Here is a 22,989-nt window from a genome sequence, read left to right on the forward strand (position 1 = left end):
TTTTGGCCTGCCTGGTGGGCGAGGCACGTAGGTTACTTGCTGGAAGGAGACTCTAATGGGGGAACAATGAGAGCAGCAAGAAGGGGCTAGTGGCCTCTCCTTCCAACCTGGCAGCAGGCAGGCTCCTACCCTGACACCTGAGCCCTTGTGGTGGGGCCCGTTCTGAGTCAACCAGAGCACAGGCCGGGGATAGAGGCAAGGAGGCAGCAATTCGACCGTGGTGAGTAAATTTAAATGCTTTTATTAACAATCTTCTTACATTACAAGGATAATATGACAAAAAGAAAGTTTCTGCGTACATATTATGATAAACCAACATAGCTCTATTTGTATCCAGTGTTCTAGGTCCCGTCACACAGGTACTATAAAGCGTAGTCTGCAAAATAATAACATCAAGAGGTTTGTTTTTTAAAGAAAGAAAGTATTAACATATTAATATGTGATAATAGACTCCTAGGTATTTCCCCCCACCCCCACTTATTTTTCCTTTGTGATTGACATGAAAACGGTTCAGCAGCGTGGGGGTGGAGAGGAGAGAGACGGGGGCTGAAATAGACGGAATCAGACTGCTGGTTCTTTCGGAGAGACAAAAGTGAAGACTGAGGGGTGCCCGAGGGCAGCCTGGCCTTTGTCTTTTGGTGAGCAGTATTGTGACCGCCGTCCCCCTCTGGACGGAGGGCTCGGTCCCTTGGTGCCCCTGGCGTGCTCTCTCTCTGAGGTACAGTGCATTGTGGGATTGCTACCTGGGGATGCCCATCCCCTGGCCGTGGGTCTGGTCCACTGCAGTGGGAAGAAGGCTCGGCCAGGCCTGGTCTCTCTTGAACCAGGTACTGGAGGGTGTCCCAAGACCCAGTTGGCAGCTAGCTGTGGCTCAAGGAGGTGGGCATTGGCAGAACAGACCCGCCCTGGGCTGCAGGTGGAGGGGTGGGCCTGCTGGAGACTGAGGTACTTGTAGGATGGTGGGGAAGAGCAAGACAGGGGCAGAGGAGGTTCAGGATGGGAGCAAATGCCCCTTCGGACCCCAAAGGCGGAAGGCTGGTCTGGAGAGAGGGAGCATGCAGCTGCCTTTGCTCCATCATCAGGTGCCTGGTCAGGCCCTCTCTCCTACCTCCAGGAGGAAAAAGAGAGAGGAAATTGGGAGCAAATGGGCTTCTGGGTCCCGTCAGGGCTGCACAAGCCCTCCGTCATGTTGCCAGCTTGCACCGGTGCCCCCGCGTGGCCCCCAGACATCCCTGCCTGGCCCGGGCTGGGAACTGGTGATAAACCCAGGGAGGTGCCCTCCCCAACGAAAGTGGATGAGCTTGGGGCATCCCGGCTCAGCCTCTGCCTCAAGTTACAGAATGCGAACAGTGTACGTGAACTAAACCTGCCTGTTACCTGCCTGTTACGGCGGGAGTGGGGTAGGGGCCACCGGGCCTCTGTGAGGGAGGGGAAACAGCGTTGTCCTGAGTACAGCCAGCAGCAGCTGTTGCGCGGAGCGAGCTGGGCCCAAGCCCTGCGTCTGGACTGGAGTGGCCATTGAATTTATGAGTGTGCAGATATGTCTCTCCCACCGTCTCCTGCTAGCTGATGGCACCTGCCCTGGCCAGAAAGCCTGTGGATGGTGGGCAGCGCTGCCTGGCGATGCTCACGCTGCCCGCGTCCTCTCCCCGAAAGTGGCTGAGCAGGTGAGGGAGGCCAGGATGGCTGCACTTCAGGGGTTCGGCCTCTAGGGGCAGCAGAAGCATCTAAGAGGGCAGGGGCGGTATCTTTCCTGGACCAGCTCTTGATCCAGTTTGCACCTTTCCTATTGCCACCGACGCTGCTCAGTCCTGGTGGGAGAGGGTTTTGAAGGAGTTTGTGCAGTGGTCCCTCCACCAGGAGTCAGAGACCACGTCCTACTGCCAAGCAGCAGTGCCCGCCTAAGCGTAGGCTGTGGGGGTGGGGAGAGGTAGGGGGCACCTCAGCTGGAGCTCAGGGGGTATCTCCTTCCAACCTCAGACCAAGCCTGTGGAAAAGGAGAGAAAGTGCATGGAGCGAGCCGGGACCCAGCCACTCTCCTCTCCAACACTCCGGGTAGGAGGCCCCCTTGCCAGCCAACCCTGCCTGCTGGCCTTCCCCGGCTCCCTCTCCGAAGGCCGTGCTCCCTCCCCCTTTGCACAACACAGCGCCAGGCTTTCCACTGCTCTCCCAGCTCTATAGACTCTATTTTTATATCTATTTAAAACATAGAAATGTATAAATATATAGGATATTATTTATAGATATATAGACGTGATTTACTCTCTTACTCTGTGTGTATACATACTGTATATGTCCATATATACAACATATATGCTGTAGCATCTGTATTCTACACTGCACATACCCCTGCTTCCATGCACTCTCTCCTAGGGAGACTGGATTGCATAGGTATTTCCAGGGCGATACCACTTGCGGGGGTGGGGGGAAGGGAGTGCCAGATGGAAGCGGAGGGGTGTACCATTTTCCTCCCAAAAGGGCACTTTTTCTCCCTCTGGCTAACATGCAAAGATTGCCTCAAAGGCTCCTTAAAAATATCACAGCACCATCCACTCAGCTCAAGCACCCTAACCAACAGACAGCAAGAGAAGGGCCCCCACCAAGTAAGTGGGACATGGGTTTCCCTCTAAGCAGAAGGGCTGTGCCAGTCTCTTGAGTCCTCCTGAGGACCGAGGAAGAGGCCAGACTAGAACTCATGACACAGCACCACCTCCCCAGAAGACTGGTGTCTGGAATGGGTGCACCACTGCCCTGTGAAAACCTCTTTCTTGTCTGAGGAGGCCAGGCCTGTCTGTTTCAGCTGTTCCAGCCTGGCCTGGCTAGATCTGCCTCTTGAAGCAGGGAAGGGGCACAAGTCCAATGCCTTCTGCCAAAAATTGGACCATGGGCCAAGAAAAAGCATGAATTCTACTTGGAAATCAACCCAGACTGAAAGCCAAAAGCAGACCTAGGTTTAGAACTCCCATTCCCAGAGGGGGGAGAAGGAAAAGTGAAAGGGGGCATCCAGAAGAGGGAAGTTATACTTCAACCCCTCAGGCCACCTCCTGGGTCCCATCAGGCTCCAGGTGATCAAGTAACATGGCACAAGCCCCTCAGTGCAGGCTGGGCCAGGGCTGTGGGCCCACGGCAGGCTGTCAGTTATCATTTCCAGCCTTCTGCGTGCTTTCCACACTTTTGGCACCACCTCCAAATGAATGGAAAACATTTAAACATTCCCTTAAGTAATTACAAGGTCCTTTTCCCAAATTAAAGGGTTGGCATAGGCAACTCAAGGGAAGGGGGTTCAGCAGAAGAACTCAACTTGAAAACATGTGGCAGAGGCTGAGGTCAGAGACCTCCAAGTGCCATAGATTCCCGGGCCCAGCACTGAACCTTGCCATCCAGGGACCCCAGAGCTGGAGCCTGCTCTCAGTCCCAAGTGAGAATGGGGAAATGAGGATGTGCCCAGCATCACAAGGTGTCATAGGCCAGTCATTTAAAAAATTAAATTAAATAAGACTGCTGTTTTTGATGCCTGGACTCTCATATTCAACCAGGCAGGCAAAACTTGGGGATTCTGACATGGCAAGAGTTACAGACATGGCTGGGCTGTCCTCATGTTTCACAGATATTAGATGGCAGTGGATCTTTTATTTTGTCCTCCATGAAGGAAAAACAGATCATGTTAATCATAAGGGCCCTGGCTCCCAGGCTCTGCCAGGTATCTTCTTGGCACAATTGGCCACAAACCTGGGCCTCAAGGTTGATCTCACTTCCCACCATCCCCATGAGCCAAAGAAAGTCACTAATCAGCCAGCCCAGTTATTTCAAGTCTCAGCCCAAGACACGTTTCATTCTAAGCCTGTAGTCATCACTCCTAAGCCAGAGACTGAGTTAAAGGGCTCTGTCTTGTCTGAAGTAACCACGTTTGGGATGCACCAACTGCTTTTCCACAGTTCTGTATACACATCAAGGGGAGATTAGGTTAGCCAAGCATATGGCTCCCTGGGCTAGACTCTGAATGTCCTATCAGTCCAAGTCCTTCTCAAGCAAGCAGAAGAGTGGGAAATTCCTATGACAGAAATCATGGGTAATCACACGCAGAATTCACAGGACAGAAGCACTGGGCCTCCCAGGGAACATCCAAGCTGAGAAGAGACCCCGTGTAAATTGCAGTGGTGTATCACCCAAATTATTCCCTGTCCCAAGGCAATGTGGCCTACAGAGTGTTTGCCACAGCCCTGGCATGGCTAAATTTAGCAGAAGCCACAAGCACCCAGAGTTTTAGGGATGCCCTAACCTAACTTCAGGACCACCTGAGAGGTTAGCTTTTGCAAGGTCTGGTGGCCAACTGAGGAGGTGACCCCTGCAGCCGCATGCTGTGCCTAGCAGCTCATTCTGTTAGGCCAGAAGCGGGTCACCTGTTCTCAGCTTTATCAGGGGCTACAGGGTAGGCACTGGCACTGGCTCATAAGCTTTACCCCTTCTAGCTGAAGATTTTAGCTCATTTTGGCCATGATCTCTTGAGAGGAAAAAGTGTAGCCCCAACTGATCAGGTGCTCAAGAAGACACTGGTTCTCTCTTCCTGGTTTTCAAATGAGTGGGAGCCTTGGCCTGCTCCTCCCTACCCATTACCCAATGTAAGGTGTAAGGCAACTGTTGGCTAGAAGAAAGGATCCCAACCTACTGTTTCTGCCCTCACCAAGCCCTGTCTTGCCAGCCATCTCTGCCCTCAACCCTTCTTAGTCTCTGCAATGCTCAGTGAAACTCCCCAGACACAGCAGTTTGCGTGTGTGAGGGGACAGGAAGTCCCGAGGCTGGGGCTGGGCCAGGTGGGACCTGGTGCTTTGTAACAGCATCCCACTTGACCACAGTTAGGTTTTGACCCTGATGGGAGGAGCAGATGGAGGGAGACATCAGTTTAAAGTGGGGAAGTGGAATGGGGCTTAGAACCTCAGAGCCTCAGAAGGGGGCTTTCAGCCTTTCCTTGCTCATTCCTGCTAACTGTCTTCTTGCTCAGAGGAGGGTGGGGAAGCATGTGTGCAACTGGGGTGGAGGGTGGGGTGGATGTCACCAGGCAGGGGTGCATTGATTTGTTGAAGAAGGCAGCATATGAGGCCTGGCAGTGGGACAGTTGGAGGAGCCCAGGTGTTTTTTTTTTGTTTTGTTTTTGTTTTGTTTTTCTAACATGCTACATCACTGTTGAAAACAAACAAAAATGTTTCAAAAATAATATATAATATATATAATATATTTATATAATGAAAAGCTATTGACTAGCAGCAATGATTCTAAAGTTATCTTAGCACCAAGACCATGGGGGTGAAGGGGAAGGGATTGGTGGGGGATGAAGGGACTGGTGGGACCAAGAAAGGGCTATAACATGTTCAGTGTTGATGACATTTCCACTATGGTTCTCAACGGTGGCATGAGGCCTCAGAGACAACATAAACCAAGAAGGAAGGAAGCCACCACAGTTTTATAATGTCTGAACCAAGCAGGTTGAAGACATTGGGGCCTTGCCTGTGGCCAGATCACACCACCCTCTGCCAACCAAGAGATGAAGATCTCAGCAGAACTGACCACGTGTATGTAATTCAGATCTTCCTCCCCCACCCCAAAATGACCTGCATCCACGTGATAGGATCTCTGCATATAAAATATGCATAAATCAGATGTAGAAACATGAACAGAAGTTTTTAACAGCTCACGCACATTTTTTAAAACTCCCTTGCGAGGTATACCGGTAGTTAAATGAATGAAAGAGCATTGATCAGACTCCTCTAGTTTAAAACACTACTTGCCCCAGGGAGTAGGCAAGTGGCTATTTCTAAAGCTTATATTGTATATTGTGATTGTGTGTGTGTGTGTGTGTGTGTGTGTGTGGTGTGTGTGTAGGCTGATGCCTTGAGAGTCCTCTCTTCTTTTCTCCATTTCTTTAGGACATCTCTATCCTGTTCAAAAAAGGAAGAGTTTACAGGCAGAGACACATTCCCCAGTTTCCTATGACCATGGAGCATGTTATCAGCCTTGTTGCAAAAGAAGGACCACATCTCTAAAGACTCTCATCTGAGTTATGTATAACTCAGGGCACAATTTGCATTGACACCTCCTGCCACTGAACTATAGCAGGCATTTCTTGATTATTAAAGGAAAAAAAAAAACCCTCAACACATGATATGATTATAAAGAAAGAGTATAAATAATCCATGTAACTCGAATAAGTACTTTTCATTTTACTTATTTTTTAGCCAAAAATCACTCCCCTATTGGGGTCTGGACTTCTTGGCTCTTTATCTCCCCAAAAGCCCTGGATCGGAATGGAATTGTATTGTTTTATCCTCCACCTCGTAAAAACAGGAATGCTAAAAGTTCACCCCTTCTCCCTTCCCCAGGATTTCAAGCTCGGCGATGAGGCAATGTTGCCTTCAGTATAATGGGTAATACCGTGAATTTCTAGGCGGGCTGGAAGGAAGGGATCCACAACCCGGGGATGGACGAGGCAACAGAGGTGAGGTGTGGCAGTGTCACAGTTTGACCGACACTTTTGTTTGTAGGACAGCGAAGGAACCCTCATCAGGAAATGAACAAAAAAAGATCTCAAGCTGAAGTCGGGTGTAGAGGGAGAAAGGTCAATCCCCCCAGTCCAGACAGACAACCCACCCTGGCTTAAGTCAGAGATCTGATTCAGCGGACCAGAATGTCAATGAGGAGGCCGAGGAGCTCCCTCCCATCATAAAACCAAATGAAAAAGGAAAAGGCAAGAACATAAACCCAAACCCAGAGCCCCGCCACCCACAAATGAAAACATAAACAAAATGAGCTACCTAAAGGTGATGACAGAGACCTGTCATTTTAGCTTATGCTGTTGGTGAACAGTAAGGTGGGAACACAGGAGGCCCCAGCACGTGCTTCTGTGAGTGAAAATGAGTTGCCATGTATGTTGCAGCTGCCAAATTTTGTAGACAAGAGTCAGTTTCCAACATTTTTCCTTTCTGAAAGCTCCCAGTGGCTTCTGGTGGACGCGTCACCTTGGTTTTTAAAAATTTTCAGTGTGAGTTTATATATATATATATTTATATAATATAATATAATATATATTTATATAATATATCAAAGCTTATGAGTATAGATTAAAAAAATATTCAACAGCTTAGTGAACTCTGCAGTGCCAGCTTCCTAAATGTCGGGGTAAAACTCCGTCCCGTGGTCCACGGTCTGTAGCGCTGGCTTCTGCTCCAGCGCAGACATCCTACTGAGGACTTCTGCGGACAGCGCATAACTATTCCCAGACTTCTCCTCAAACCAGCTGTCCAGGGCTCGCTTGGCATCAAAGTTGGCGATTGGCGGTCCGTTTACAGCGATTGTCAACAGGTCGCTAAGCTGCTCCAGGGTCAGGCGGGAGCGGTGGTTTTTGCGAACTCGCTGGAGGGCATTGCGGCCTTTCTCGCAGCAAGCGGTGGAAGTGGGGAGGACTTTAAGAACCTGGATGATCTTGTTCAAGAGTGGAAACCTCTGTTTGTACTTGCAAATGTGGCTGATCAGGTCTTTGAAGCCATTTTTGGTGTAGTAATCTGCCTTGAGTTCTCGCCACTCCATCAACAGACTACCCCGGGGGTCCAGCCCTTCCCTACAGACATCCCGGGAAAAGGTCGGGATGGCCTCCAGGTGATCAAATATTTGCACCATATCCTCCTTGCCAAAGCTCATCAGCTCCTCACTGCTCCTGGGCCAGGCAGCCAGGTCGAACACCTGGCAGGCCTTCACAAAGATCCGGCTGCGGGAGTCAAACCTCTGAGCCAGGATGACCTGGGTCTTCTGGCAGATCTTCTCCCTGATGGACTGGAACTTGGCTTCAGCCACCCTGAGATTCTTCATGGCGATCCCATTGAAGCTCTCTCGGAAGTTCTCCTCGAACTCCTGCAGGTACTCTCCAGGGGAGTCAGCCAGCCGGCTGATCTCCTGGATGGCCTCCTCGATCTTGTCATCCACCTGGGACACCAGCAGGTACTCGCCCTGGAAGATGTAGGCCAGGCGCGAGAGCACAGCGATCACGTCCAGCAGGAAGTAGATGAGCTTGATGGACTGGTAGTCCATGAGGAACTGCAGCAGGGCCAGTGCGATGGCTGAGGCATCCGCCCGCTGGGTCTGGCTGCTGACCTCCTTGAGATGGGCCACCACCTCCAGGTAGTCCTTGATGAGGGCGTTGAGAACGTTCTGCTCACCGATGATCCAGCGCACTGCGCGGATATCCCCCAGGAACTCCGTCTCCTCACAGAGGGTGGCCGCCGTGGACCGCAGCTCGCACATGAGGCGTGGCGAGTAGCGGTAGAAGCTCAGCAGCTGCTTCAGGTTGTTCTCCAGCTCCTCCAGGCACGGGAGCTCCTTCCCACTGATGGCATCCAGGATCTCCAGGTGGGGCCGGTGAACCATGAAGGGCAGGCACAGCAGCCAGGGCAGCGTCTTGCGGATGGTCATGAACATGCTGGCACGGAGGCTGGCTGTGATGTTGGCTCCATCTACACCCAAGCCAACTGTTGGCTTTTCATCCTGCAACCGGATGCCCAAGGCCGAGAAGGCCCGGTCAAGCGCCTGGAGATAGCTTTCTGTGCTTGAGAACCCCAGCTCCTGCAGGGACAGGAACTCTGTGGCCGGGGGCCCGTCGCTGCTGGTGTACTGAACATAGACAGCCACTGTGTCAGCCAGCAGATCATCACTCTGCCCATCCAGGATGATGCTGAGGCAAGGTGACTGGCGGATGCGCTCCACCAGGTCTTCCCGCAGGGCCCGGGCGATGTGATGGATGAGGATCTGGCAGTCTCCCTCGTTCATGTACTGGTCCACCACCTTGAGCTCACACTTCCTCAGCAGCTCTGCCAGGGGCCGGAAGTCCAGGTAGGGCCTGCCCTCCAGGGCCAGGTGGTAGGCGGTGTTGAAGAGCAGGGTCATGTTGCGACACATCTCCTCTGTCTTCTCCGGGTGCATGCGGAGCTTGTACAGCTGCAGGCACTTCTTGTGCAGGTTGCTCTGGCTGTGCAGTTTGATGGTGTGAATCTTAAACTGTTTGGAGCCGATGATGAAGGCTGAGGTGCGTGAGGACTGCACAGTGTACTGGCGGCAGACATGGCACCACATCTCATTGAGGGTCGGGGAGTACCGCAGGAACCAGAACTTCTTCAGCCATTCCTGCTTAAAGCGCCGGATTCGGCGCCCGGTGGCCGATGACATCTTGGAGGGCTCATCCGTCGCAGTCATCATATCGTTGGAGACAGATTCATCTGCTGAATCGACTTCCTGGTCATCGTCCTCCATGATGGCAGGGCCGGAGACCATGCTCTCTGAGGCTGAAAAACAAATGGGAAAGAAACGTTGATACCCAGTGGAAAAAACAGGCTTTTCCAAAATCCACAGGAAACATTCCTGGAAGGTAGGTGCCACACCGTGGGAAACAGAAGTCCGTGGAAGCCTATGACAGATTGAATCCCAGCCCAGATTTAGTTTATGAGCACTCCTGCTAGCCCATGTGACTTTTACTCTCTGTGGATTGTCCACGGTTGCCTTCTGTCACACCCACCAGGCTCCAGGCTGCCTGCCCTCGCCCTCCATGTGTGGGTGTTTGAGGGATTTAAATGCCCCCTATCAACTGGACAGTACAAGCTAGGAGAGTAGATCTGATGGAGGAGGAAAAGCACATCACACATTCCAAAGTTATACAAGAACTTGGGATTCATTTGCCCTTCATTAATGTGAACAAAAGTAGCTTGGATATGGCCCCAAGTGATTTCAGGATCAAAATGCAGTTTAGTTCAGATGCATGCTTTAAATACAAGAAACACATCATTCTGAGCTAAGGGATGTGGTTAAAAGAGTAAGTGCTATGTAAACAGTCTCCCTCAGCTGCAGATATGAACTGGAAAACCTCCATAGTTGTCAACCAACTCTAGAGATCCAGGTAGCCAACAGAATAGGGAAAAGCCATGCAGGCGAATGGCCTGGATCCACTCACTCTCCATCCTTCTAGAACTCCAGGCTGGGGAACATGTGTGGCAGGACAGAAATTCAGGAAGAGAATAACAAGGTTGTGTTCCTGGACTAAGTTAGGGAAGCCATGAGATCTCTCCAGTGGGACACCCTGCTTGGGACTGGGGAGAGAGAATGACTGGGTCTAGAAATTGGGCTTTGGGGTAAGACACCAGTAGGACCAGCAGAGAAAGGCAACGGGTCAAGAACACAGCACACACCCCATCTGCAGCGGAACTTCCTTTATTGACAAGGAGGATACAAGGGCAACACACAGAGTACCTGGCAGAGCTGCCGACGGGCCTGCCAGAGACACTGAGGACCTGGGCTCCCACCCATGGAGGTAGCTGCCTCCATGTTACACTCCTCAGGTCTCCCAGAAGGTGGTTTCCACAGAGAGCTTTAGGCTACCCTCCACACAGCCCACTGCGTGCTCTGCCCTCTGACAATAATCTCATCCAAACCAACTTACCTGCAGGGTCCGAGAACTCTGGGAGCTCCAGTACCTGTGGTGGCAATACGGGGGGCTCAGGAAGTTTCCCAGACTTCAGCATGTCTAATTCTGCCTGAAGCTCCCGAACCTTCTTCTTCAGGCGAATACAGTTAGGGCAAAAAGAGGTGGTGGGAAGTTCATGAGGGTCAGATGCAAGGGAGGCCTCGGCAGGACTGTCGGCCTTGAATGATGAAGGCTCCTCTTCTTCATCCTCCAATTGGCCTGGCTCCCTGGAGACCCCCTGGGGGACCTTCCGGTCCCCCTCCCCCTGGGTCCGGCCTATATTCTGCACACCATGGGTCATGGTTGTTGCACACTGACTGTAGGCATCATCCTGGTACTTGGGGACTTTCCTGATGACCAGTGAGGTGCTCAGGGCCAACTGGTGGGCTTCCACCTTTGCAGATTCCAGTGAGGCCTCCAGAACATCCTTGAAAATCAGGTCAATTTTCTTCTTCTTGGCTTGGGGGTGTACGTCCCCCTCGTCAAAGCCACGCTTGTAGGGACTTTTGCCCTGTCTCAGCACAGGGAGATGAATGGGACCCCTCAGGTCTTCTGGGTTATCCAGAGCCTGCTCAGACTTCTCCCTCTGCAACCTCTTCTCTCCTAGGAAGGAAAACCAGGGTGTAAGGAAGTGGGGAAAACCCCCAAATTGGAGAAACCAACAGAAAACAAAGCAGACCTCCTGTTAGGTCACCTGACACATCCCTCTACATCTGGGCTTGTGGGGCAGGTGTTGCAAAGGGGAGATATGAATCACTCAGTGGATCATCAGAACTAGACTCATAGGACCTGAATGGTGGAAAGACCTTTTATAAAGAGACAGTTTCCAAGAAGCTTCATGTCTACAAGCTCTATGGTTATAAGTTAAGATAAATCTACAGGGGAGAGTAATTGAACATTCTTTCCTGTGACCCTAGAAGGCAACATCCCACTTAATCACACTGGGTGGTGGCAACATACCTCAGAGCCAAGTGAGTATCAACTCTCCCAACATTTGCAGCTTCACCTCAGCCCTAGCAATGACAAGATGGCTGCTTCGACTTGGTAAAAGGTACACGTGAAACACCATAGGCCACACTCCTTCCTCCTCCTTCGTTGCTATGGAGACAGCGCACTTAAGGCAAAGTCCATCCTTTGGCAACTGTCCTTTCTAATTCTCCCAGCAATCAGCAGACTAGGAACATGTGAGAAAGCACGATCTGAACTTCTGTGGTTCTCACTGACAACTAAGGGCAGAGGAAAGGGGAAGACAAGGAGACCTGTGGCGCTGAGGGCTCCAACATGGCAGCCTCTGACAAGATAAAGGACAAGGTATCCACAATGACCCAAAGCAGTCTGGAAATATAGCTGTGTCTCCTTACTTGGCAATTCAAAGGACGTTTCCTTGCCTATTTCTTTCTATCATGTGAATTACTTCAATTCACTTTGAATTACTTTCAATTGTTTAAAATACTTTGGTGAGCTCCTAAACCATAAATTATTTTAGACTGATTCCTTGTTTTTAATTTTATTTTTTGAGACAGAGACTCACTCTGTTGTCCAGGCTGAAGCGCAGTGGTGCTCACGCAGCCTCCACCTTCCAGGGTCAAGTGATCCTCCCACCTCAGCCTCCCAAGTAGCTGGGACTACAGACGCACACCATCACACCCTAAGCTTTGCATTTTTTGTGGATATAGGGTTTCGCCATGTTGCCCAGGCTGGTCTCAAACTCCTAGGCTCAAGTGATCTGCCCACCTTGGCCTCCCAAAGTGCTGGGATTACCGGCATGAGCCATGGCACATAGCTAGCGTGATTCTTTAAAATTACCAACATAGTTTCATAAACTGCTACAGAAGTGCTGATGCTTCCTGGTGAGAGATGCTAAAAAGGCAGAAGAATCTCTTCAGCCCTTAGAGGGTCCTGAAAGTAGCCCATGGAACTCAGAAATCTCAAAGGTTTCCTAGAGCAGATGCAGGGTCCCTGGGTGATGTGCCACTGAACAATGACTTGAACTAAGCTGTACTTAGGCTTCTGATGGCTCCATTTGCCAAATGCTTCTGAGTGAAGGCCAAGGGTTTGCCATAAGCAGTCCAGATGTTCCATGCCTGGTTTCCCATAGCTGGCACGGGTGCTGTGCCCTGCCACATGTTTGACTCCAGGTTTCCTTTAGGTTACAGCACAAAAGGAAGTTATCTATTCAGGATGCACCTTTTCTGTCCTCACATGAATACTTAAGGAACAACTTTATCTCCAAGGCTTCTGGAATTCAGCAGCTCCCCACAGCCTGCACTTCTATATCAGCTGGGCTGCAGAAAGGGGAGAGATGGAGATAACTTGAAAATGCAACCTGTATGTCTTACAGATCAGATGCAGCACTTGCCCATTGAAAATCTCTAAAAACAAGACCCATTTTGTCATGGGACAATCAGGCAGCAAACAGCTGAGGACATCGAGAAGTCAAGCCTACAGATCGCCAGAGATTCCTCATCATTGTTTGAAAACAACGTTGTTCAAATTTCTTAGTATGAGCAGGAGATCTCTGTGGACTTAAGGCTTCAAGAAACATCTATGGGCCAAAAGAAACCTTTAAGCATCATGAAATTGCTTCCAAAGCCTCCATACAATATGGAAAACAGAAACAAAGGAAACCTCAAAGTAAATTAATGAGTCAAAGTAGGTCAAATCACACAAATTGTTTGAATGCGAGCTTTAGATGCAATCTATTCTTAAAAGGAATAACCACAAAGGAATAGTTTACACTCTCTTCAGGAAGACTTCTGGCAACAACCAATAATATCTCTACTTAATAAGAACATAAGAATAATTCATGCTCTGGCCTCCATCAGGGTGCCAACTTCCAGTTACAAAGAAACCTCCTTCTATGTAAGACCATGAGTGATTGGGCATAGGGGATCTCCCTTTCCGAGCAGCACTGGCACACCAATCTGGGACACCACTAAAAGTACCCAGAGTCCGCTGAAGTTACAGGCTACAGAGGCACACATTTAAAAGCCACTGAGCTCCATGACCATTCCCAAGGGCTTCAGGATCACCCACAGCTGTGGAACTGCCCCACTGTAGCTTTCAATTTCCTTCCTATTTCCTACTGCTCAGCCTGACCAGGAATAGACCCTCTTCCCTCCTGTATCTTCATATATCTCGGTGTATCTCCTTTCAAGTCTGTCTGACACACCTCATTTGAACCACTCCAGAAAGCTCACACCTTTCTCTGAGCAGTCCCCTGTGGTCTTGGGGCTCATGAGGATGATGCAGCTTCAGGTGCTCTGGAGAAGACCACTGGGGGAAGAAAAGGACATCGCAAATCCAGAAGAATGCAAGAAGGTTATGACTAAGGGACGAAATCTGTGTTCTCAGATATGATTTCTCTGGGTTTTCTTTTCTTCTAGTGGTATGATTCTTTGGGAAGCTTCTTGGCTGTCTTCATTCATTTCTTCTTTCATCCATTCAACAAAGACTTATTGAGTCCCTAATATGTATTAGGCACTTTTACATGAGGCATCTCCAGAGGTCACATGGAAACCACTGCAGCCTCATCATGGAAGCACACCTTGCCAAGTGAAACCAACATGTGCCCAACCCTGAGATCCAAAGAAGACAAGAAATGAGTATGTTTGTGGGGTCTCCTTTTACTGCCCATCATCTCCAGATACCTTTTACCAAGTCAGGCAGCAGCTGTGCACTCAATGTCCACAGTTTGCTTTGTTTGTTTTGCTTTTAAAGACAGCTTAGTTTGAATAGGTCACTCCCACCCCCTTTTCGTCTTCTCCCCTCATATTCCAAGTAAAGATTTATTTCCAATTAGTAAGTTGGTCAGGAACACGATACAGTGAGGCTTGGGAACAGCCTTGGTTCCTGGCACCAGATAGACTCTAGGTATTTGGATGTGTGGTTTTAGTGTAAAAAAAAACCCTTGAAAGAAGGGCCTGGACTCACCAGTCTACCCTGGGCAGGATGAGGATGGAATAAAAGGGTAAAGGACTAGAGGCTGAGAGTAGTTAAACTCCCTTCTTACGCTGAGAAGCAGTAAAACTGCTTCTGAATGGACACCCAACCCACCCGGCTTCCCACACCTAAGTCACCCTCCCACCTCCTGCCAACCTTCTTCTTTTGATAGAGATTGTTCTTTCACCTCATCTCATTAGGACCGCAGTAGAGACACCAGGAGGAACCAAGGAGGGGACAGGTTTTTTCTGGGACACCAGGTAACACTGGAGGTCAGAACTTAGACCTTGAAGTCAGACTGATATGGATTAGAAACCTAGTTCTGTCCTTCCTAGCCAGGTGACCCTGGATGAATCACTGTATTCATTTGATATTCGGTTTGCACATCTGTAAGATGGGTAAAAGAATCCATGTGGGATCATGAGTACTAAAAGTTTATAGCTGAGGACTTCTGATGATGGAGGCGGGCATCATCCTAAAGGCCACATGTCCATGACTCCATCTAATTCTCAGGGTACAATGACAGGGTAGGGACGGCTGCTATGATGATTACATGGGAACATGCAGAAAATCTGCTCACAGGTTATGGAAAATATATCAACACCAGATATTGTAGGTAACTGAAAGGTCATCTCTTCTACTCTTCACTAACTTCTAACCACAGGGGTTCCCAGATACCGAACAAGCCTCTGATGGTGGTAGAGTGGGGTCCTTGAACTGTTGTCAGTATTTCACATAATGAGTATTTAGTAAATGTTACCTGTTACTGTGATCATTATTGAGGCAGTAGCAGTGTGTAACATCTTTTCATCTACTGGAGTTGGGGAAATAGGGTACATTTTGATGAAACACATGTGCTTGGCTTTGGGAGCTTGTCTCTGTCATGGATACTCTGAAATGTGTGTGGTAAGGATTTCTGAGACCATAGGGGAAGAGAACATGCTGGGGTGGCCCCTGCCTGGCCCAGAGCTGCTGCTCAGACCTCAACCATCTGTTCCCCCAAATTACTCTGGGTCTTCCCATTGCTGGGAACTGTATTTCCCATTGGTTTTCTCAGGAAGCTCCAAAAGAAGCTATCCAGGTCTCCTGTGGGGCTCAGTGGTGGGCACAGTCCGCGTGGAGCGTGGCACTCACCTCTGGCCAGGTTGCGGTGGATGGTTTCCTGGGACATGCTGTGCAGGCGCTTCATGTAGTCCTCGCTGTACCAGACCCGCAGCCACTCCCCAGGCCGGATGTCCCTGCATGCCCGGAAGTAGATGCGCTCACTGTGCTGGAACGCCAGCAGGTTCTGCTCCCTCTCCTCCCGAGAGATGACCACGTACCTGGCGGGGAGGGGAGACAGGTGAGAACGCATGGGCCACCCTTTGTTGAGTGCCCACTAGTGCCGGCCCAGTGCTGGGCAAGTGTGGATGGTTAAAAGTCCACAGGCATGTGGGCCTGTGTGAACATCGGCAGAGCAGCTGCCCTGTCTGGAGAAGTAGCACTGGCCAGAACCCATCCCTGTCCCAATGTCACTGTGTTGTGGGACCTCAAGCAGATCTCCAAACCTCTAAGAATCTCTGTTTTCTGAGACTAGATATGACACCTGCCCTGCCTGCCTCACAGCATATGGAAAATATATCAACTAGATATTATAGGTGATTGAAACACTGAAAGGTCATCTTTTCTACTCTTCACTAACTTTTAACCACAGGGGTTCCCAGATACCCACAGGCCTCTGATGGTGGTAAGGCTGGGGTCTTTCAACTGTTTCCAGTATTTCCCAAAGCCTAGCTCAAATAGCCCATGTGACAAGGTGTCCAACAGATCAATTAATAAATGCTAAAGATCAAAATCTTTAAAAAATGGGGGCTCCAGTGGGGACAGAGGAGGAAGGTAAATAAGAGACTACAGAAGGTTGACAACCACTGGTTAATCTTACTAAATGATTTTAAGATAAGGAGACTGAGGCTCAGAGAGGCCAAGCGACTTGCCCAAAGTCACATAGCTAATAAATGGGAGATGAAGCTTTGAGTCCTATGCAGGTTTCCCACTGTAACTCATGGCTCCTATGTGGGCATGTAAAGCACCAACTTGGCAATGACCAGAAAACCTTTAAAGTTCTGTCAGACCCTCAGAATCTATGGCCCTCGCCCATTCTCACTGAAACAACATTTGCAACATCCAGCCCACCGCCCTACCCACCTCCAAAAGGTGAGATGAGGGAACACCTGCTGAGGAGAGAAAGTGTACAGATCAGAACGCAAGAGGAAATTAGTTGGTGTTTTAGGGTTCTGAGCTACACAAGCATCTAAGAAATTTGTAATAAAAAATAAACTTATTTCTTTATGTGATGGTTTGTCTCATAAACCAGGGACAATAATCAAAGTCCATCTGACTGGTGTAGCCCAATGAATTATATCTGGAAAAGTCCAGTGTAAACAAAAATTCACAGAATAATTCAAGTGGATAATAAACAAATGAAAAGTATTCAGCATCACTAATAAAAGAAACACAGCATAGCACATTGTCTCATTGGCACAGATTTCTAAAAGATGATAATATCTCTATTGGTAAAGGTGGTAAGAAAGGTGTCTCCTGTACTGATGATGCAGAAGTAACAGGTGTAACCCTTTAGGAAACAATGTGGCAACATGGCTCAAGGAACATTTACGGATGAAGTATGCAAACCTGGCATACCACTATGGTGATTTGTATCATTGTGTATAGTAGTACAAAGGCAAAACATTTAAATGTCTAATACTAGAGAAATGATTTCATAAATGATGCTACATTTATACAATGGAATGCTACTCATCTATAGAAAAAGGTTTTCAAAAAATCTTTTACTAGAGAAATGATTTCATAAATGATGCTACATTTATACAATGGAATGCTACTCATCTATAGAAAAATGTTTTCAAAAAATCTTTTATGACATGGAAAGATGGTGTTGAAATAAGATAGTGTAAGAACAATAGGACTGGAAGTATTTAGACTATGGTTCCAATAATGCTTTAAAAACAAGCCCCAGTAAACAACTTGAAGGAAATATACCAATATTTTAACAGTGACAACCCCTTATAGGTGGATCATCTTTGTAATTTTGCATACTTTCAAAGTTTCTCTCAATAAGCAACTATTACTGTCACCCACCTCACCTCTGACACACACACAAAGAAAAGAAATATATGAATGCCAATTCCAGGATGAGGTGACAGTGGTGGCAGCTAGCAGCATGGAGAATCTACATTCCAGAGGTCCCAGGGATGGCACCAGCTGCCCCTCATCTATATCCTGCCTTTCTCATCTGGAGAGCCTGGGAGGAGGCTGTTGCCTTCCAAGGAGGATCACTGGAGTCCAGGGAACAATCCATTCTGGCAACAGGATGCTGCAAGACCTCAAAAGGCGTAAGACCAAGGCAGATGGGAGAGCAAATGTTGGCTTTGGCTGCTTCAACCTTTTGAGAGAAGTAAGTCACAGGCTTCATCATGGAGGTGTAGAACTTGCAGGATTTACAGTGCTTAGATCCCCCAGAATTTGCATCTTGTCCTAGGTCTGTGTTCTCTGTTAGCCCCAACACATCGGTGTTCTTATCAGCATCGGATATAAGCATCGCTATCTCTGAGTAGTGAAGACCACACGGTGATTTCCACGCATCCAGCCATGATGTTATTAACAAAGGACATAAGAGAAAGGAAAAGAGACCCTCCTGGCTGACAGAAGTTGCTCCAAATTAATAATTCCCGATCTCAATTCTACAACTGTGAGTCAGACTTTTCTCCATAGCTGAGATTTCTTCTGAATATGCAAAATATTTCCAGTCCCCAATTTAGTGACAGTCTAGGATTTGACATCCAAAAATAATCAGCCTTGCAGTTAGCACAGAATAGAAGTCATTTCAAACTTTCCTGCTCCCAGATATGAAAGGAAAACCATTCATTCATCTTTTTCTCACAAGACTCACTTGAATCACAGAGCACCAGGTTTGGAGAATACTGTCTTCTCCTTTTTTTTCTTCCAGTTTCTAAACAACCACCAAGCTCTAAAAGCTAGAATTATTTCTCTGACAGTCAACATCAAGAGAAAAAGCTAGATGAGAAATACATTCCTATCATGGATTTATTTATTCAAAAGAGCAACTTCTAGGGTGTGTCAAAAGGTTTAGAAAGACTCAAGTCAATTTCTCTTTCCATCTTCTGGTCTTTTTCTATCCATCAAGAATCAATTATTTGGAAAGCTAACTTCAAGGCATTGTATAAATCACAAAGTATTTTCAAAGGCAGATCAACACTTATTCAGATTTTGTTGTATTTGGTTGTTCCGAAACTTAGCATTTGAACTATGATATATATGACAACTCTTGGTGAATCACAACCCATTCCCCTGACAAGATGTTTATGTTATATCATTTAAGAGGTAAAGCTAAATGGAGCCAGCTAGGTCCCCAAACATGTTACCTCTAATTAGATCTCCTGCTTTTAAGTGTTTTGCCTTAACACCTGCTGGCTTGAACCACTCCCCAGAACCCTTCTGTTCCCATTCACAACAGCCCCTTTATGAAGAACTGTGCCTGTTCCATTCATTACATGGCTGCGGAAAGCAGAAGCCCTCCCCAAGGAGTGGAAGGCTACCAGGAGGTACAAAATCTATCCATTGTGGCTGAGCAGCTCTTTGCAAGGAGGTTTGAGGAGTTACCAGGTCACTACCTCTTGAGAGAAGGTACAGAGAATGCCTGGCTGAGGCTGTTCTGCAAATGCTAGCACTTATTGAGGCATTTCAACTCCAACCCACAGAATTTGGGACCTTTGGAGCAATCAAGGGGAAGATGGTGGTGCTGCTGATGGCGGTGGAGAGCTCTGGACTAAACCTGTCATGATGATCCTGGATTGTTTTTATTCCAACCTCTCCGCTGACCTTGGGGACTGGATAGGTAAGTACTAAGAACGGTTCTCAGACCTCACCCACTGTGTCTTATCAAGTGCATCATATTTTCTAGCTGGGTCAGGACATGACTATTGGTTCCAACGCAAAAGAGAACATAACACAGGGCATCCATTTTGCTGGAGGGAATCGACTAGGCCAGGCTCAGACACTATTGCTTAATGGGTATCTTCAATAGAAAGGAAGCTGCCCCAATTAGGGAGGCAGAACTAGAAAAAGACTGACCGAGAAGAGGCTGGGCTCAGTGTTCTCACATGCATAGGTCTCCGGGCTAGGAGGGGCTTTGAGTCACACATCCACCTGGTCATGGCTAGAGGCCTCCCTCTTCTAATTCATTTCTGTCTCTCATCCAAGTTTCCTCTCCCTGTTTTAATGTGCTAGCCCCACAATCCCCACTGAAGCCAAGAAACAGAAACTGAAAATCTTTTCCATCCCAATTTGACAAGTCCTCCCTGTCCCTTTTGCTCTGACTTCCATTTCAGTTTTACAGCTTCCAATTCGGCCCCTTCCCTCCCCAGGAACAGAGAGAGCAGCTAGCCAGTCACTGCTTCATACATTGACATTGGGAGAGAAGGCCCTGGGAATGGTTTCATGGCATCTTTGCATCTCTTGAAAATTGGGTAGTCCTCTGTTTCTATGGTCATGCTTTTTGACCAAGAACTGCGGAGGATAGCCTGGATTTCAAGAGGCTAAAGGTAGGTTAGAACTTTCTAGAAAGGGGATCTGTGGGCAAGACTTGGGGATTTCCTGCCTGAGAGAAGCTCTGTGGGACTGGCATTAAGCCAGGGCAATGCACAGGTGAGGAGGCTTCCTCTTGGCAGAGGAGACAGCTTTGGTTACTTTGAGAAGCCTCAAATCTAGGTGGGCAGAGCCTTGCCAGTGCCAGACACACAGACACCTGGATTGGTGGGGAGGGTCATGCCTCAGGGGGCCCCTAAAGTGCGCACTGGCACATGGACAGCCCCTGACCCCTCTAGAGCCTCCTGTCCGAAATGGTAATTGTTTTACCAGAACGTCTCGCTTACTTTTAGCGAACAAAAGGTAAAATTGACTTAGCAACACCTCACTTTTGAAGAGCAGAGAAATGAAATATAACTGAGTGGTTTCGTGCATGGATGCTCCATCCCTTAAGCCTATGCAAGCCCTTCCTTTCCTCCGAGGGCCTGGCATGGTGCTGGATACAGGGAATCTGGCAGTTTATAGAATCAGAGAAATCAAGGGGCACTCAAGCCCTTCTCACCAACATGCTTTTCCTTAATCATCTAACCCCTGCTTTGGGGACCTTGAGGTTTTCACAGGAAACAAAGAAAGAGAATACACACCAAAGAAAGATCCTGGACACTGGGTGTGTTCAAAGAGTGAGATCGATTTCTTTTTATTGCCATCTTAACAAAAATACTTCGGAAGGCAATCTTTGATTCCAGCATAGGAGGCCGGGCAATTCCAGGCAATAATTAAGCCATCAGGCTGTTGGACAGGAGAGTGTTCAGTTTGAGGGAAGCAGGAACCCCCAAAAAACCACAGAATAGGGAGATGGAGCCAAAGGCACAGGGACATTGCAGTCACCTTCCATTCTCCCTATGTGGGACAAAGCTTGGCTTGGGTTTACAAGCAGCACTCCAGGAACGGCCTCGGAAGGCACTGGGTGCTGCAATCCTCCCAACTCCTACTACAGCTGGGGGCAGGATGGGAGGGTGGGGGGTTGTTGGGTGGAGGGGTTGACTGTGGGACTTCTGCTGGGGTCAGCTTCAGGTCAGGGGAAAAAAAGGACACACAGCTGAGCTGCACCCAGGTCAGAGCTAAGCTTGTATCTGCCACCTGCCACTTCCCTCTCTAATGCTAAGAACCCAGTTTTCTCCCCACACTCCAATATGAAACATGAAGCTAGAGGTGTGTGTAGCTAGTGCATAGGCAGCCCGAGCAAGCAGAGGCAAGGCATGCTAGAACCTGGAATGGGACATGAGCCCTACTGGGCTCTGGATTCTTTTAGAAGCCATGGAAGAGGTTGCCCTCTGCTCCTGAGATCTGGCCCTGCCTCTCCCAGCCACTGGCTATGAGCCATAGGGCCAGGGCAGGGTGGGAGAATCACCCGCTAAATGCTAGGTGCCTCCTACCTCCACCCAGGACAGCTGAGGCAGGAGCAGAGATACAGGAGGCACAGGCCTGGCAAGGGGCAAGGCCCGCCCCCCGACCCCTTCCCACTACTCCAGATCTGGCCTCTGACAGAGGAGCTGGGAAAACTGACACCCTGGCTTCCAGTCCTGGCCCTCTCACTAACTGGCTGTGTCATTTGTCTTACACAGATGATGATGATAAAAATGATCATAATAATACCTGACTTGGCTGCCTCGAGCTGACTGTCCTGAGCCCCCACTGAGACCACCCCTCTGCAAGGGCGAGGAAAAGCATAAAGTGCTCTCTATGAATGCAAGACGGTCTTTTCCTTCCTCCGACATCATCCCATTCTTCTCCCCACTCCAAAAAAGGCAAGCACAGCAGCTGAGCACGCGCACAAGGGCAAGCGGAGGGCCAAGGCGGGCACCACCCCAGGGCAAGGGAGGGCAGACCCCTCCCTGAAGGACTGACTCAACCTGCCCATCAGGCCTCAACCCCTTCAAAAGCAGCAGCATCAGGGCCTGGGAGATCACGTGTGGGAGGCCCATACAGCAGCCCCAAGGTTGGAAAGCGGGATTTCATTCGGATGCTCCCCACTGTTGCACCCCCCTTCCCTGCAAGGCCTGCTGCCACAGGACACAGACCAAGAGGAGAACGATCTCCAGGCCAAGCAAGCATCAAGCAGGTGGCTTTTCTTGCATCTTCAGCATCCGCCAAAGATGAGGGTGTGGGGCTGAATACATGCTCTGTTAGAGCACAGGGCAGCGACCTGCGCTCGGTGAGGAGGTGACAGTGCCCCCAATGTCCTACAAGGGTCATCGATCCTGTTCCTGGACACGAGAGACTGGCCCCTGTTGTGAGGCCAGACATCCCTCCTCCATGGCTCTTCCTCCTAGTGCAGACTAGCTGGGTTAGAAATTGTGCTTTCTCTTCCGAGACCTGGTAGTCCGTGTGGGGGCTGATGCTGGGGAAGCTGGCGGGGGCTCTGGCAGGGGGGCTTGGGCCTGGGTGGCCTGGGGAGTGGAGCCCATAGGAGCTGCCCCTTCTGGCCCACGCTGAGATGCCTGAACCCCATCCCGGATCTCTGTCAGCGTCTGGCACATCTGACCAACGCGGCTGGTCAGCTCGGCCATGGCCTGGCCGATGACGTGCATGCTGTTGGCCATGTCCTGGTGCACGGTCACCAGCTCCTGGCAGAACTGCTGGAACACCTCGGTCTGCTGGGCATGGACGTGGAGGAGCTGCCAGTCAAGGCCCGTGGTGGGTGGGCTGGGGTGCGGCCGAGGGGTCCTGCAGGCAGCCTGGGCCTGGGGTGAGGGATGGGGCAGGGCCTCTGGCTTGGGGCCCACCGTCTCAGACTGGTCTGAGGAGGAGGATGAACGGAGCAGGGCGGGTCTGGCCAGGTGGGCCTCTTCCTCCGGAGACTGCTGCAGAGGCACCCGAAGAGGCTGCCTGGAGGGCCCAGGCGCCTCCTCATCTTCATCATCTTGGGGGACAGAAACAAAGATGGAAAA

At 49.4% G+C, this 22,989-nt stretch overlaps 2 protein-coding genes across 5 annotated transcripts in view; both read right to left on the reverse strand.

Annotated features, from left to right (window-relative positions):
* Window positions 1–220: 220 nt before the first annotated feature.
* Window positions 221–22,989, reverse strand: part of PRDM11 (PR/SET domain 11) — an 88,656-nt gene continuing 65,887 nt past the window's right edge. For 3 of the 4 annotated variants that reach the window (XM_033204584.1, XM_033204585.1, XM_033204583.1), the window contains exons 6-8: window positions 15,572–15,759; window positions 10,472–11,098; window positions 221–9,323 (exon numbers count right to left, since the gene is read on the reverse strand). In XM_033204584.1, the coding sequence (XP_033060475.1) occupies window positions 7,159–9,323; window positions 10,472–11,098; window positions 15,572–15,759 (2,980 nt within the window). In that variant the 3' untranslated portion in view covers window positions 221–7,158. The remainder of the gene's footprint in view (window positions 9,324–10,471; window positions 11,099–15,571; window positions 15,760–22,989) is intronic. The other variant, XM_033204586.1, reaches the window with a different exon arrangement.
* LOC117080072 lies at window positions 20,707–22,390 on the reverse strand. Its single transcript, XM_033204587.1, is given in 2 exon segments — window positions 20,707–22,089; window positions 22,091–22,390. Coding segments are annotated over 2 exon segments (711 nt in total). The 5' UTR covers window positions 22,346–22,390; the 3' UTR covers window positions 20,707–21,633.

Source organism: Trachypithecus francoisi, unplaced genomic scaffold (assembly GCF_009764315.1).
Source record: "Trachypithecus francoisi isolate TF-2019V2 unplaced genomic scaffold, Tfra_2.0 Lachesis_group8, whole genome shotgun sequence".
Classification (NCBI taxonomy): domain Eukaryota; kingdom Metazoa; phylum Chordata; class Mammalia; order Primates; family Cercopithecidae; genus Trachypithecus; species Trachypithecus francoisi.